The 16,882-nt window shown below is 36.3% G+C and overlaps 1 protein-coding gene across 3 annotated transcripts in view; it reads left to right on the plus strand.

Moving 5' to 3' along the window:
* PLXDC2 (plexin domain containing 2) overlaps positions 1–16,882 on the plus strand; it is a 410,586-nt gene that overhangs the window by 201,117 nt on the left and 192,587 nt on the right. For all 3 annotated transcript variants that reach the window (XM_067702751.1, XM_067702757.1, XM_067702766.1), the window contains exon 4: positions 11,135–11,204. In XM_067702751.1, the coding sequence (XP_067558852.1) occupies positions 11,135–11,204 (70 nt within the window). The remainder of the gene's footprint in view (positions 1–11,134; positions 11,205–16,882) is intronic.

Genomic DNA, 16,882 nt, shown 5'->3' on the forward strand with positions numbered 1-16,882 from the left:
TGAAGACTTAACAAGGGTTAATTTTAGATAACATGAGTGTAAAACATATTCTCATCCTGAAGTTATTAAATGATAAAGCTTTCACAGGACTCTTTTGCAAGGAAAATGCTTCGTAGCACAGAAAAATTAGCAAAATATAGATGGACTATAATGTTCCTTAAGAGTAAATATAACTAAAAGCAAGTAGGTGTAATTCTTGTGAAAAATCTTAAATTGTAGAAGATGAAAGACTTAAGACATTTTGGAATTGAGATTTCTTGAACAAGCTAGCATTTTAGTATCTTTTAAAAATATATTTTATACCTATTTTCAATATCTTTTTTTTTGTCTGTTTCTTCTTACTAAATTACAGCCTGTGACTTAGGTGGTGGATGATTACTCTAGGCAAAATAGTGAAGGTCTCACATGGTTTGTTTATAAATTGCCTTCCCATCAGAACTTCTGTGCAGCCCCAGAAAGTAGGTGTCTCATCCTTTTTTCACTGAAGGTGCTCTGTTCCACTCCAGTGGGACCAGAAGTAGAACACTTTTAGCCACTCTCAATTAATGATACATTGCCAGGAATTTCTTGTTATGCAGCCACTCTCTGAGAAGAAATGCGAAGTAAGTTTTGCTCCTGATAAATAGGCTGAGTTTAGGCACCTGAGCCCTGAGCCCTGCAGAGCAAACTGTAGATATGGGTAGGCTGGATAAAGGAGCAGCTCTTGGAAGCTGTGTTCAGAGGCATCAATTTACTTAGCTTTTGAAAAATCCAAAAATTGCCAACTGTGGCAGAATGTTAAACGCTGGTGAATCTGCATAAATGATGCAGGGGGCTCTTTGGATTATTCTTGTAACTTTAATTTGAAATTATTTCCAAGTAAAAAGTTAAAAAAAATAATAAAAGGGAGCTGTTAGCAGAGGAGGTTGAAGAGTTAAAATTGGACCTGGCCTAAATTTTGATTTCAACCTGTAGTCAAGTTTTGAATGATTTAATCATCCTTCCCAGGAGCTCTGCCAGCACTGAATTCCAAATCTTAACACATTGTTACCAAGCAAGGACTCCCTGCCTGATGTGCATAGAAGCCAATACTGTGACACCTTTGTTTGAGAAAGGAAACAGCTTTATTGCAGGTTGAATGGCTGGGAGGCAGGCAGAGCTTAAATCTGTCTCAGATCCAAGTCTGGGGTGAAATTTAAGGGGTTAGGGGAATTTCAAACTTGGAAGCTGATTGACTAGTCTCAAGTTACTTCTGCTGCTGGGAGCTGGATTTTCCTTATTGAAGGACTTCTCACTTCGTAAAGGGCACCAGTGGAAGCATTTCTATTCTTTGAGTTCTGTAGACTGAAGAGTCTAAGTTCCAGGGTCAGCCTGGAGGCCTGGGTTCCTGTCTTGCACGTGCGCACTGCTGCCTCTGTAAAATAACTCCAGGTTTGATTAATCAACAACCTGATTGAAGGGAGCAAAACCAATTTCAGCTGGTCAATGTTTTACCTGCTGTTTCAGTGTCAGTTGAGGGGCACCTTGATATAGCGTTTAAGCATGTGGGCTTAGAAACAGGCTGCCTGGATGTGAGTCCCCACTTTTGCCAACTATAAGCTGGGTGACTTGAAGTCTGTTATTTACTGTCTGTTAATCACTTTCCTCAGCTGTAAAATGGGAATGACAATGGTACCTACTTTCTAAGGTTGTTACTAGAATGGAATGATTTAACATTTGTACAATGTTGAAACCCTGGCTACTACAGCTCTATTGATGTCTGTTAAGATCGATACTAACCATCGTCATGTGAGCATTTTAACTTTAAAACAGTCATTTTCCAGTGACAGGAAAGAAGGGAGGACAGATTATAATCAACCGAGGCAAGGGAGGACATTTTCAAACTGTCAAGGATGAACTCATAGGAATACTTTTCCTGCCCTGTCCAAGTCCCTGGTCAAGGAAGTAACCAGTGTCATTGCCCTCAGGTGTACTGGGGCTGCAAAGAGGTTTTGCAAATCATTGCTTTAAAGGTGCTGGGCTAGGAGGTACCTCTATCCTTTACTTCCTTAAATGGAAAATTTCAGGTCAGTTGAGTGCTAACAGATGAAGTGAGATGATGTTATCCGGAATCAAGTCTATTTATCCTTTTAACCCATTTCACGCTCGTCAAAGCTTCCTTACAGCACTGTTTTAGAGTTTCAAAGACCATTTATATGACATAAAGCCTTGACCACTCCAAGTGGGATTCCTGGGGCAGTCTCAGTAGCTCTGGGAGCTTGTTAGAAATGCAGAATTTTAGCTCCCTTCCCCCCCACATCTACTGAATCGATCTATTTTAAACAAGAACCCTAAGTGATTGCCCTGCACACTCAGGTTTGAGAAGCCTGGTAGAATCACTGCCTTGTTCCTAGAGCAGCATGAAAAATTCAGAAGTGACGTCTGGTTCTCCCCTTCCCCTACCTGCCCTCCCAGGGCTTCTTTATAAAATCCTGTTTTACTTTCTGTGCCCCTGAACAGACTTATGTTCTGCACTCCGCCTGAATGGTAAATAGTCACATTAATTTGAATGATTCTCAAAACATGCAAGTATAGGCAAGCTACTGTAAGCCAGGTGTTTCTGGGAACCGTGCAATGGGAGGGCTCAAAAGATATGATGATAATTCACTTCATCTCAAGTTCATATGAGCAAGCATCAGGTAACTGCAAAAGGTTTACATTTTGTTTTCTAATTTATCCGTAGTCCCACGCAGAGTGTCATTCCATAGGCGGGGTTAATTAAGTTCTCAGCTCTGTTATGAAAAAAGTGCTGAAGCTGTTAGAAATTCTAACTCAGAAAATCAATTCAGTTGATGGGCTTTATTTCTAAAAGGAGCCACTGCCTTCCCTGTATATTTGCGTATTGATTAGTCCCTTTCCATGGACATTTTGATATTTTAATTAGGTTTCCGGTGTTTTCAGTCACTGGATTAAAGACCCATGTCCTGTTCACTCCTCCCGGGAGTGTGAGAGTTTGTTTAAAATTGCATTTTGTAAAAATCCGACGTGGTGAAACTGTTTCAAGTCATCCTGCCCTGCAGTTATTTTATTTCTGGAATATACTCAGCTCTTTTATGGCCTAGAAGCAGGATCTTACTTTAGGGTATACAAAAGAAGCTTGCACTTCTGTCAACCACATGGAAATGCCTCTGCATAGTACATTTTCTCTCTTTAGTAGTTGCTTGTTGTGGAAACTTACTGATTTAAATCTTTCTATCTATATCTACATACATATATATACTCATAATTTCTATCATTCTACTATCTGTCGGTTTATGTTACTTTTATAAGTGAAAATATTTGTTAAATAGGTGAATAAACCCGTGAAAGGCCATTACCTTTGACAATTGTAAAAAAATAAATCAATCAATGTTCTGTAAGTTTAGAGAATAGGCCCTTAGATCTATCCTTGGAGGATAAGAAATGGAAGCATCTGATCCTCAAATGTGCAAAAAAGAGTAGTTCAGGCTGTACCCATTACCTGGTGAGAAGGGACCCACCGCGTTGCCATCAGACCTCAGTGGTGTGCCGCTCACTACAGCTCCACCCAGCGTGGCACTAGCCCCTGTGATTCGGTGCATTTCATCTGAGAACACTGCTCTCTACCTTCCTCAGATTTTTGCGTGTGTGGCTTTTGCCTCAGGCACCTGGGAGCTTTCTAGCTATTTTCCTTGTTATTAAATTTTAAAGAAAATTAAGTTATGTCTACTGAGAACAAAGATATGAGTCACTGACAATGTTAAGAGTATCAGGTAGAAAAACACAGCTATAGAAAGTCTGTTAATAGGTAGGAAAAGGATCACCCAGTGTAAAAGAAGGGAGATAGAATGATATCGTGGTCAAGACCCAGGAGTTCTGGAGTCAAGCATATTGGACTGAAATCCTGGCTCTACTACTGCTGGTGGTTTGAACTTATTACTTGTCCTTCTAGAGTTTTGTTTTGGAATACTTTCAGGCTCATAAATAAACTTGGAAAAATTATTGAAAGGGTTCCCATATAGCTTTCACCGTGCTTCCCCAAATATTAACACTTTACATACTCATGGTACAATTATCAATACCAAGAAATTAATGTTGGTGTGATACTCTTAATGAATCTACAGGCCTTATTCACATTTTGTGAATTGTCCCCAAACCATCTTTTTTCCTATCCAGAATCCAATCCAGGACCTACATTGCATTTATTTGTCAAATCTAGTCTCGTCTCCTCCAGCCTATGACAGGTTCTCCATCTTTCTTTATCTTTCATGAACTTGACATTTTGAAGAGTCTTTGCCAGCTGTTTTGTACAGTGATCCTGATTTGGGGTTTGTCTACTGCTTCTTCATGATTAAACACAGGTATCTATTTTTGGCAAGAATACTAGGGGAATGATATTTTGTCCTTCATCATGCATCACACCAGGAGGTACGTGATGTCAGTATGACTGGTGATGTTAACTTTGATCACCTGCTTAAGGTGATGTCTGCCAGATTTTGTTTCTTCACTGTAAACTTACTATTTTTCCTTTGGTAATTATCTAGTATCTTTTGGGAAGATACTTTGTGCATATCAACATCCTGTTTCTTGTCATACTTTTACCTAATTTTAGCATTCATACTTGCTAAATGCAGGCAAAATACTTAGCATAATGTCTGATATATTAAATGCTAATTTCATTCTCCTAACACCAGTAAATACAGTAGTTATGATTATTTCAATATAACAGAACTGAAAACATCATAACGTTTCTGAGGAACATAATGTCTAATTGTCATATGATTCTATTAGAAAAGGAATATGCCTGCATTGATATTAGAAACAACATTTGTCAAATCATTTCCATCTACTTATTAGGAGTCAAACAGGGAGCTATTTTTATTTAGGAAATGAATTTTAAGGAACTACTGCTATGCTAGACGCCTTCAGGTACATAATATAATATTGACTCAGTGCTTATGAAGGTCCAGGTGTCATTTGGTCGTTTGATCCTTAAAATAACCCTTTGAAGAAATGTATTGACTACAGATGAGCAAACTGTGCCTTAAAGAGGTTAAATGATTTACGAAATCACACAGCTACAAAGTACCAAAGCTGGGATGTAATTTCAAGTCTGTCTGACTCTAAAACCATGCTAGATCATTCAAAAATTAGAAAACAATCTTTGAAAATTTAAAAATAAAGTTCCATCTATTTCCACTAAAAGAAGATTTTAAAATTTGTGTCTGTGGTTAACAAAGGACTGCAATAATCTGTTCTAAGCATTTATAGGTGAATGAATTTTATGTGGACCTTATTCAGGTTCAAGAATGTTTTGTGCATTATGGAAGAATATGTCACATCCCAATTAAGAAATTAAATTTATTCATAGTTATATATAAAAAGTTATCTAATAAGGATTATTCAATCATTTTTATTTATTAGGGATATAAATATTACTGGAAATAAGATAATTTATTCAGGTATTTCGATGAAAGCCAGTATCACTAGAAATATCTATGTAAATAAAACAAAAAGTATCTTTTCTTAAAATTTTCATTTCCTCTCAAAGTTAATATTTGACATAAATAAACAAACTGACTCCATCTAACTTTTGAAATTGTCTTTGGAAAAAATAACACAAATCTCACTTTGTCAATCATCATCATCACCATCATCATCCCACCTATGTGACAGCTTCAAGATACAAACATGTGCCCTGCAAACATGAAATGATTTGAATGATTAAAAATAGAATGTTAAAATATATGTATAGAAATTAATGATTAATCCATGAATTTATTCTTAAATAAATGGATACTGCCCATATTCTCTGGACCCTTTGCTGTCATGAACTCAAGAGATCAGCAGTTCCTAAAAGAGTAGTTACTACTAATATTTTTCCCACAAGCTGCTTTCATCAAGACTATACTTTATAAAGATGAAATCAAGGCTGGGGGAACCAGAAAAGTATAACCTTATTACTGTAAATAAGAAGCTGTCTTAAAACAAAAGGCAGTTTTTATTAATGACCTTTTAAATGGCTTTTAGGATTATAAATGTGCCCACTCCAGATTCTTAACCTAATAGTTTCTGTCTTCAAGGTCTTACAAGCATTGACTAATTAATTTATCTTTGTAATACCACTGAGAAATAGGCAAACAAGTAAACCTGGAATAGTGTTTACATAGGTTTATAATTCTTGTGTTATTAAGAAAGAATTAGCAGAGATCATAATAATTAGTCAGAAGCCGGATGGCGATAGGCATAAGAAAAATATGTAAAAGAGGCAGTAAGAGGTGGGGACGCACTTAGAGATCTCTGAGTATGGCCCTAATTGCCTCTGATAGTCTGTTCCCAGCAGTGATTCCGCGGGGCATGCTGTGAGGGAGCATGATGTGGTTTTAAAAGTCACAGTCATACATGGCTGTACCTGCCATAAATTTGCAACACACCACCTAGAACCTATCTATATGCTTCTGCAAACTTTTCAAAGCATGCTTCATAAATTTCTTCTCCCCCCTGTGATACTTCCTATGCTTGTCTCAAAATTACGATACCCCTCCTTTCTGCAGAGTGTAAGGAATTAGCAAATTCAATTGATTTTATTTATGCCACACATGCTTGTTAAAATTTCACTTCTGAGTTTTCATTTTATATTTCGCCCTGTTAATTAATTTATTGTGTCTTCACATGACAGTTTTCCGAAATGCTTCTTCCTTTTACATTAGATATTTCTTATGGGATGAGATCCAAGATAGGAAAACATTCATTTCTGTCATGTACATCAATTAAGTCAACTAAATTTCAAAATTACGTTTCTTTTTCTGTTTACCCTTTTGATTTCAGAAGGGTCCTCTGTGGCATTTACAATTTGGGGTTTTTTTTTTTAATTATATAGTTAAAGGATATGTAATTAATTAGTGACACAGCAAGCCTTCTCACACCTAACCAAAATAGCTCTTCTTCCCGTATTCATCAATTCAGTTGGTGGATTATGGTCCACCAGTCACCCAGCTAGAAACCTGTCCTACATTCTAGACAGCTCTTCCCCGCTCCCAGCTTTTATATACAATTAATCACGATCCTTCCAGTTTTACCTTCTACATATATTTTCACAATCCCTTCCACTCCCATGCCTTCAGGTCTCATCTGACTAGCTTCTGGTGATTCCTTTTAAAGAGTTTCAATGCCATCTCCTCTGGGTTAGGTGTTCTCTCTGGGTCCTTACTCTGACCCTGCCTGGTCCTACTTGTTTATCCTTCCATGTTGCTCTCCTGCACCATCTTCTGAACTCCTTGAAGGAAGAAACTGGGTGGGACTTACTGTATGATGCTCAGACCCTGATTAAGTGCCTGGTACATATAAGGTGTTGAATAAATGATTTCTGACTGCATGAATGAATGAATGAACAAATAAAACTTTCCTTTAGCTCCCCGCCCATGCCTGTTTTATATACCATACTGAGATAAAATAATGATCCAATTACCCAGAGGGTAATTATACTGAATATATAATAAATTAGCTTAAAGCCCTTCATGAAATTCTAGTGCTTAATGATTTTTGTTTATGTTTCAGTAGTTTGTATGTGTGTGTGTGTGTGTGTTTGAGTGTGTGTGTGTGTGTCTGTGTTTGTATGTGTTTTAAGGAGGGATGATAATTTTCAAAAATTTGCCTTTAAGTGTGACACTTCTTATCACTTTATTTTCAATAGCTCAGTAATTAAGAGCATTGTCTTTGTTGTCTTTCAAATCTGGGTTTAAATTTTGGTTTCCCACTTGGGCCATTCTTAACCACCCTGATGCCGAGTTTCACTTTGAAGCAGTTAAAATCTGAACCCCATGCGGTTGTTTCACGTGTGCATGTATATAGAGAGAATGCTAGGTGAGATACAGTAGGAAGCCTAACTTGGGCTAAGAAGTCACGGTAGGACTCTGAGGATGTGACACTTCGCGGTGCCTCTTGATGCTTTGCCCCATATCCCTTCTGCCTCCCTGAGTTCACTTGAAGCTGTGGGAGGCAGCTTCTAATATACTAGCAACTCCTCAGATCAAGTGCTGTGGCTCTTCTCTCTGCCTGAGGGTAAGCAAGGGTAATCCTGGGGAAGGGGGGATTCATCTGCCCACAGGAGCACCTTTGATCGACAGGAGATAGGCGTTGATGGATAAGTAGCCCAGCCTCCTAACCTCCAATGAGATGATTCTGAGGCATATTTTCCCCCCACTCTTTCTCAGAAGGTCTCCAAGGGGAGACCTGGCTATAGTGGTAACACAACCAATAGCTGTTACTAGTTTTTCTCTTTTCCTTGTCTCACTTTTCCCACCTCCTTTAGCAAATGCTTCCTAGGATCACCTTCCAAACAAATTATCTGCTCCAAGTCCTTATGTCAGGTTTGGAGTACCAACCAAACTAAGCCAAAGAACGTGGGCGCCATGACCAGCCAAGGTTGAGAGACCATTTCAGTCAGAAGAGACATCATGTTGAAGTACCAGAGCCCAGGGTTAAGGGTGGCAGTTTCAAGGAACTAAAAGTTATTCTAGAAGGCTGGCCTGAACAGAAAATACGAAGGGAGAATCTTAAGGTAGGAGAGACCAGTTAGTGGTGGGTCTTAGAACTCGTTTTCACTATTTTGGCATGATTCCAGGGTCAATGGGATTCTAGATTGAACGATTTGAAGTGGGGGAGTGATATGCTAGATAGTATGGAGAATGAATTCCAGGGAAAATGGAGCCAAGACACCTGTGAGCAAGTTATTACGCTAAAAGTGATCTATACTAGGCTTCCCTGCTGGCGCAGTGGTTGGGGGTCCGCCTGCTGATGCAGGGTACTCGGGTTCGTGCCCCGGTCTGGGAGGATCCCACGTGCTGCCGAGCGGCTGGGCCCGTGAGCCATGGACGCTGAGCCTGTGCGTCCGGAGCTTGTGCTCCGCAACGGGAGAGGCCGCGGCGGTGAGAGGCCCGCGTACCGCAAAAAAAAAAAAAAAAAGTGATCTATACTTGGAGAAGGGTGTCAGTAGTACCTGGAGAGAAATGGGTAGATTTCACAACTATTGAGAAGGTAACACCTTTCTAAATTGTCATTGCCATTATTAGTGTGAAGCAGGCCATGGTGATAACTAAGGTATCTGGTCATTTAAACAGGGAAACATTTCAATCATTGATGTTGTGCTTCAGGATAATATATCAGCAATTTTTCCTTGAGAACTTATTTACTTCTCAAAAACAGTCTTTAACTTATATATTTGTTTATCTCAATTTTATTCTAAAATATTTAAACATTTGTTGTGGCTGAGAAATTGTCATATTCCTCTGGTTCATCTTTGATATGTTAGTGATAGATGTTTAAACCAAACTCTTATTCTGGAAATGAGAATGCCAAAGGGCTGTAAATTTTACCGATTTGCACATGAGCGTGGAAATAAATTAGAATGATGGAGAACAGTGTACTACAGCAAGTGCCTTTATAAAATTATGTCTGACCTTTTCTTTGCGATAATGATTTTGCCACTGAAGCTTTTATGTTAGGGTTATTAGTAACCACTCATTTCAGTTAGTGCAGTGAAAATAGATTTTGTTGTTCCCATTAGTCAGCATAAAATAAAAATGAAGATAAACCCTTTCTGAAGATGCAGCTTTCATTAAAAAGGAAAGAAAAAAAACCTAATGGAAAGTCACTGTAAATTTTGAATGATTAATATCATGCCAAATAAGTCATTAGAAATCTCTGATGGATATAAAAAAGCAATCATTTGTACAATTGGAAAGAGCTAAATTTAATCTAGCTATATATAATTCTCTTTTTTTTAAATTTGTATATTGGGAGAGATATGATATAGAAATTGTTGAATTTTAACATAATCTTTTACTATAGGTAGTTTGTACATGCTATTAGGCTCTAAATCAGCCGATTAATTTCCCTATGGATCCTTTTATTTCAGCTAACCACCTTTGTTATAGCTCCCTGTTTTTCTTGTTTCTTGCCTAATAATAATATATCTGGTTCATATCATTTCAAACATACACAATATCTAGGGTTTCTTTTTCTTTGTTTTGCTTTGTTGTGTCTTGTTTTTATCTTACTATCTATCTATATAAAGAGATATATAAAGATATATTATAAATATATATATCCAAAGCTTCAGATCCCTTTTTAGAAAAAAGAGGGGCAAAATTTATGAACTTTCTTCCTAAGTCTCTCCAGTTTTCCTCTCTACAAAGTAAAAGTAGCTTTCTAGTAACCAAAATTTTTTATTCTTTGATTCTGTGCTTTTAAAAGTGGACATAAAACGGTTGACCCTTGAACAACGCTGGGGGTTAGGGCTGCCAGTCCCCGCACATTTGAAAATCCACACACTGGTATCTCTGCCTCAAAAATAAGGAAATTGACAAATGACTCACCCAAGGGCTGGATAGAATCAGGACTCAAACCCTAGTTCTTTTGATTTCATATATTGTGATCTCTGATCAAAGTTTTCTCAACACTTTGATAATTTAAAGATCTGTAAAATGAAAACACAGATACTATATTTATTGGAAAAAAAATGCCTCATAAGTGGAACTGGCCAACGCAGTTCAAACCCTTGTTGTTTAGGGGTCATCTGTATACTGAATCTGGGGAGTTTATCGTGTCTTAAAAATAAAAATATCTGCAGGTCTAGATCTGTAGGTGCAAAGTATCTTGTTCCGTAAAATTGCCTTTTGTTCTGGGATGCACAGAAGATAAATTGAATATATAATTTTGTAAAATAAATATATATTTTTTTAATTCAGTGAAACTTGACAGATAACGTGCTCTACTATTTTGGAGAAGATTAATCAAACTAAAAAGAACCCTAAGATTATCGTGATGGCTGACCTACTTTGTAGTGGACAACTGAGAGGCAGTGGTGATGTTAAAGAGAATAGCTTGATTCAGAGTTGAAACTTCTAGATTCCCTTTGTAACTGAAGAACAGATCAACAGACCACAACAGCAAAACTTTATTCTTTTCACATACTTTAAACATTTAATTACCAGGGGAAAAAATCTTTCTTTCCATCCAAGATTCAGGTTCTAATAGTCAACTACAATAATAGTGGTGCAAAGTAGAAGCATCATTTCTTTTAGGTAGAAGGCTCTTCATTTTACATTTACTATTATGCACATTATTGATTTTCTTTTCTGGTTGTTGTTCCTTGCAGAGAGTGAATCTGTCCTTCGATTTTCCATTTTATGGCCATTTCCTACGTGAAATCACTGTGGCAACTGGGGGTAAGTGGTTTTCTACCCATTCACTCTAAATTATCTACAGTTTCACTACAGTTACTATTTTTAATTTACTCCATATTTCAAAAGGGACATTTATTGGGAAAACCATTGTCTTATATCACAAAGTCATGGGTATAAATAAAACCTAAGAAAGAATATAGCTATTGGGAAAACTTTTCTGCAGAAAAAAATGTAGTTATAATAATTTTCAGCTTAGATTCATCTCTGCTTTCTTTCCAAGTTTTATTTCATTTTTGATAATATGGAAAATGATTTCCATGCTTTCACTGCATGAAAGCGAACAGAGCTTAGAAAGAAAAGGTGCTTAAGAAAGCTATGGAAGTATTTTCATTTTCTTTTAATTTATACAGTTGATCGATATAAATTTATTTATATATCAATATATACATTCACATTCAAAACCACATTATATTAACTTTAGTTATTTGACTGGTTTTCTTTCCCCCCTTTAATGCCACCTAAGTTGACTGACAACTCATTTGAGTTTAAAAAATAAACACTGAAATTCAGTTTGAATTCTCTTCATTTTATTTTTCTCCACAAACTTTGGAGGTTAGTTTAGAGATTAGCAATAGCCTAGAAGGGCAATTATCATTTTTTATAGTATATCCCAGGAGTGAGAAAAATTTAATCCTTGATTGCTACTAGCAGAAATAAGCAAAATGCTGGAGAATATCGCTGCTTGCCTAACATGGAGTGATAGAGAAAGTAGAAGAATGAGAGAAAAACATAAAAATGGAAGAGTAAGTAAAGAAGCAAGTTAAAAGAAATCCATAGATGTGATGAAAAGTCTGTGGATGGCCCAAGCCTAAAGCACCACAGATCAGAGTCCCTTTCCTTCACTGGGTTTTATTATTGGTCTTCTGCTTGGTATGGGAACCATGTTGGTCGCTATTACCATATTTCAGCATAAGACTTAGAAGATATGTAGGATTCAGAAGAAGATTTGTAATCAGAAATACCAATAAGCAAATAAAAGTTCTGAGAACCATCTCTGAACACTGGTAAATAAAGCTACCTCTGCCTTAGGATTGTGTAGCCTAGTGGACTATTAGACAAAGTGAAGCAGAATGTGGGAGTTCCTTAGAAAATACAAATGATGATATTTGTACTTTGAAAACATCTTATTTGTAGATATTTGTAAACATCTGTGAGAATCCTTTAAGACTTTATAGAGAAATTATTATTTAAGATATTTCTTGAAGGAAGTTATAATTTCTGTGATTATGTAGGGAGGGAAGAGTAGGTCACAGGGAAGAATATCTTGAATAAATACTATACAGAAGAGGAAATTGGTGGAATATGTTTGAGATAGTAAATAATTGAGTTTGAATGAAGCTGGGTGTAGCTTTACAAAAAATATTAAGATGTGAAAAGTAGTTTGGGACAATTTTATAACTGCCTCAAGAGTCCTTAATTAGATAATTAGATAAGTAATAAATGTAAGCAGCTGAACCAAGATATTTTGTAATGCTTTAAAGCATAAAAAACTGAAGTTAGTACACATAATAGGAAGAATATTGCAGTAGTTTGTGTGACAAATGCTGAGGGCCTTGCTGATTCTGAGGCTTCAAACGAAAGGAGAGAAATGATGCTATTAGCAAAACTTACAACTCTAAGCAGAAGAGCTGGTTTTAGGGAAAAACAATGGCTTCAGTTCAGAAACTGTTACATTTTGTGTAAAAAAAGGACTATATATAAGTAAAATTTACACAAGGACCATGTCTTTATGAGCTCACCATGTATTTTTGTGCTAGTGTAGTGCATTTTAATTAATGTGTTGAAGGACTGAATGGAAAGAAGAAAGGTAAATTGAAAGATTCCCCTATAAGCCGTGGATTACCTCACATCCGCTCACATCTTTAAAGTATGATATGAGCATGGTTATCTTATAACATGAATATTAGGCATGTTTTCTGACACTTAGGTTACCGGTGTTCCACTGAATTTTTAAAAGTGAATTATTAATCACATTTGTTCAAAGTCTGTACACACAGTGGTGAAAATATGGGCAGCTTTGCATTTTCTGTTTCTCAAATCGTTTTATGTTTAAAAGTCTTGTCAGTGATTCCGCCAATATGAAGTAAGATTTCCCTTAGCTGAGTTGGTAGGAAAAAACCCAAACAGATGGCTATATCATGTTTACTGCTTCAAAGTACCATTTTTCTTTGAAAAGATCCTCAAAGTAAGTGAAAAATCTGGTGTCTTGAATGATCTCTATCTTCTTTGAAGAAGACACTAATGTAAAGAAACCTTTTATAGTTTTTGCTTAAGAAATGCTAGTATGGCACTTGCATATATAAATCTATACCCTGTTTAGAGAGGCACAACTGAGGTAATTTAGACATTGACCTGGGTTTCTCCAAAATGGAACCAGAATCTCCTGTAAAAGTTTTCAGCTAAATAAATAGCTTGTCTACACTTCCATTGTTTATTTATTCAATCAGTATTGGTTGGGCCCCTACTGTGTGAAAGACACAGTACATGATACTTTGGTTTGTACAGAGAAGAATAAACTGTTGTTCCTCCAGGAGCTTAGAATCTAAGAGGAAGGAGTATATGACTAAGCAATAAGACAAGGTTGACTGTGAGTATTGGAGGAGCAGAAAGTTGCTCCAAGAGGAGATCATTCTTATTGGGTGAATCAAGAACAGGTTTGTGAAAGGGCTAACATTTGACGTTGGCCTTAAAGGACGGTGGAATTTTAGCAGGCAAAGAAGCAGGTTGAAAAGAGGTGAAGAGGGAAGGGACATTCTAGACAAGGGGATGCTGAGATAAGTGACAGTGCTGAGCCCATACTGAGCATATTTGGAGGTCTGTCAAGTAAATCTGTTTATCTTGAATGGAGACTCAGAGTAAGAGTCTAGTGAAGGGGAGATGGGAAGAGTGATGTAAAATACTTTGAACTTTAGACACTTGGATGATATCCAGTAAGTATTGGGTTTCTTTGAGTAAAGAACAGATCTGGCCTAATCTGGCAGTGGAGGACAGGGTAAGGTTAGGCAGTTACAGTCAAAGAAAGAAGCAAGGTCTTCAATACTTCTACATAGATAATAGTGCCTGAAGCCAGTGAAGGGCACATCATTTGAGTTGTCTGATCATTGTGTTTGCAAAGGTTTTCAGCCAAAAGGATTCATTAGGACACAGGTGAGTAAAGCTAAGAACAGCTTGGAAGAGGACTTCTGAATCATAGATTTTCAACAGATCTCTTCTGATTAACTAGGTGTTATAAGCAGATAAACCTACCTGACAAATGTTCATCATCTTACAAATCTTGAAAAAGTTATTAACCATGAAAGACTTGGAAGAAAAATGGAAACCAGAAGTCAGATTAAATAAAGTTGACTGAAGGCCATTGCAAATAGACCAGGGACTGGGATTTTTAAGTAGGAACACATTGGTTTCTATGAAACTGAAATGAACAGAGATATTCTATTGACTGTCAGTTCTCTTTGAATGTGTCTGCAAATTCCTCTTGAACCTGTTTCTACGTTGGATTTAAGATAAAGAAAGTGAAATATTAAAGCGCATATTTTAAATCACAATTCCCTTCATTCCTACCTCACCGCTTCTGCATTTCCCATGCCTCCTTAAAATCTCTCTCTCTCCACATAGACACTAATTTTGACTAAAATGAACTTAGACAATGTCTTGTGTTATTGCTAGGATCAATACCATTTCAAAACAGAGAGTAGTTTAAAAATACAGATATATGCATAATTTACTGTGACCCATCATTGTGTGTGTATGTATAATGTATATACATATATATTTCATTGTGAGTAAAATTAAGTTTCTAGTTAAAATGTAAATAAAAATCAAATATCCGGTCATTTATTTATAAACTGCAAAAATGAATCTTTGCTTATTAAGCATTTTAATTTTCAAAAGCTTCAGTCATCCATACAAGTAATGTACACAATGAATTGGAAATACCGTCTTATTTTTTGGTTCACTGGCAGCAGAATCTGAAAGCATTCTTTCATCTTTCTATTTTAAAAATACGTCAGAATACAAATATTCCAGGCATTAAAAAACTAGTCCTCCGTGCATTTTGTACAGATACTTCCATTAAACGTACCACTAAGTTGTGTTGTTTGCATATCACACTGCCTTTTATTACCTTTCCATATGAATACTTTGATTCTTTTTAAATTCTAGGCTGCTAAGTGATCTTTTAAAAGCTTCAAAAAGTAGATTTATGTGTGAGGATTTGATTTTTTAATTCTTGCAACCATCACTAGTAATAATATTTTTCTCATGAGTCCATCAGGGGCACTACATATAACTAAGATGAGAGGAAAATGGGAGGTGGGAGAGGGTGGTAAATGATGCCTGTTATAATGGGAGAGAGAAAAGTTGACATTATCCAGATAATTCTGGCCCTCAAATTTTAAGTATGTAGACAGATGCTGATTCAAGATTAAAATCGTGTGTGGAATTTTAAGCAAGTTTCACATGAGATTAGGAATCAAAGATGACGTGAATTAAAAGGATAATAATGAACAGGTATTACTTAACCTTGGTTATGGGAAGGATTTCCTCCTTTCCTTTCTACGTGAATTTCTAGTTGGAGATTTAGATTTTTTTGTCAGGATATGAAAAGTTTTATTGAGAAACCTACTTCACACACCTTTTCTTTTTCCAGTTTGATATAATTGACATACAGCACTCTATAAGATGTCAATTTTAGTTCTATTTTATTTTGTTTGCCCCATGAAAACTAATAAAATGTAAAATGTTCACTAAGTAATCAATGTTTAATATCTGAAAAATTAATACATGGCACTAAAAAAGGTCAAACATACAAAAGTAAATATATACAGTCGGCCCTCCATATCCGTGGGTACCATGTCCAGGGATTCAACCAACTGCGGATTAAAAATATTTGAAAAAAAACATTTTTGGAAACTTCCAAGAAGCAAAACTTGAATTTGCTATGAGCTGGCAACTATACATAGTATTTACATTGTATTCACAACTATTTACATATCATTTACATTGTATTAAGTATTATACAACCTAGAGTTAATTTAAAGTATGTGGGAGGATATGTGTAGGTTATGCGCAAATACTACACCATGTTATATAAGGGACTTGAGCATCCAGGGATTTTGGTATGGGGGTAGGGGGTGTGTCCTGGAGACTGAGGAACAACTGTGTCTCCTTTCTTCCCATGCCTCCTAGTCTACTAGCACTCCTCTCAAGGGAAAAAAAAAGTTGCTCTTTGAGCTGTGGTATCTTAAATTCAAATTTAGACTAATTTCCTATATCTTGTCAATAATCACTTGTTTCCCCCCGCCCCTTTAAGTCGCCAGTAAAAGAGGTTAAAAAAATACTGCATATTATTTTGATTGGGTTTTGAGGAAGTATATTACCAAATCTTCCAGCTTCGTTTTTATTTTTGCTTTCAAATAGCAATATTTTAATTGTGGTCCCAAATAATATTTCATGCTTTTTAGAGGTACGTGATTAATAACAGTTATAAAAGGCTTTTTAACAGCAGAAGAGAGTTAGTTATTACTCATGATGATTGATTTATAAATACCAACCTCACCGTCTTTCAAGTATATAACCTCATATAACAGAACTTGATTGCTTCCATTAACCTTCTGAATCTAGTGAAAAGGTAAATGGAATTATTTTGTATTATCATTATA

The sequence above is a fragment of the Pseudorca crassidens genome, chromosome 1 (assembly GCF_039906515.1).
Source record: "Pseudorca crassidens isolate mPseCra1 chromosome 1, mPseCra1.hap1, whole genome shotgun sequence".
Lineage (NCBI taxonomy): Eukaryota > Metazoa > Chordata > Mammalia > Artiodactyla > Delphinidae > Pseudorca > Pseudorca crassidens.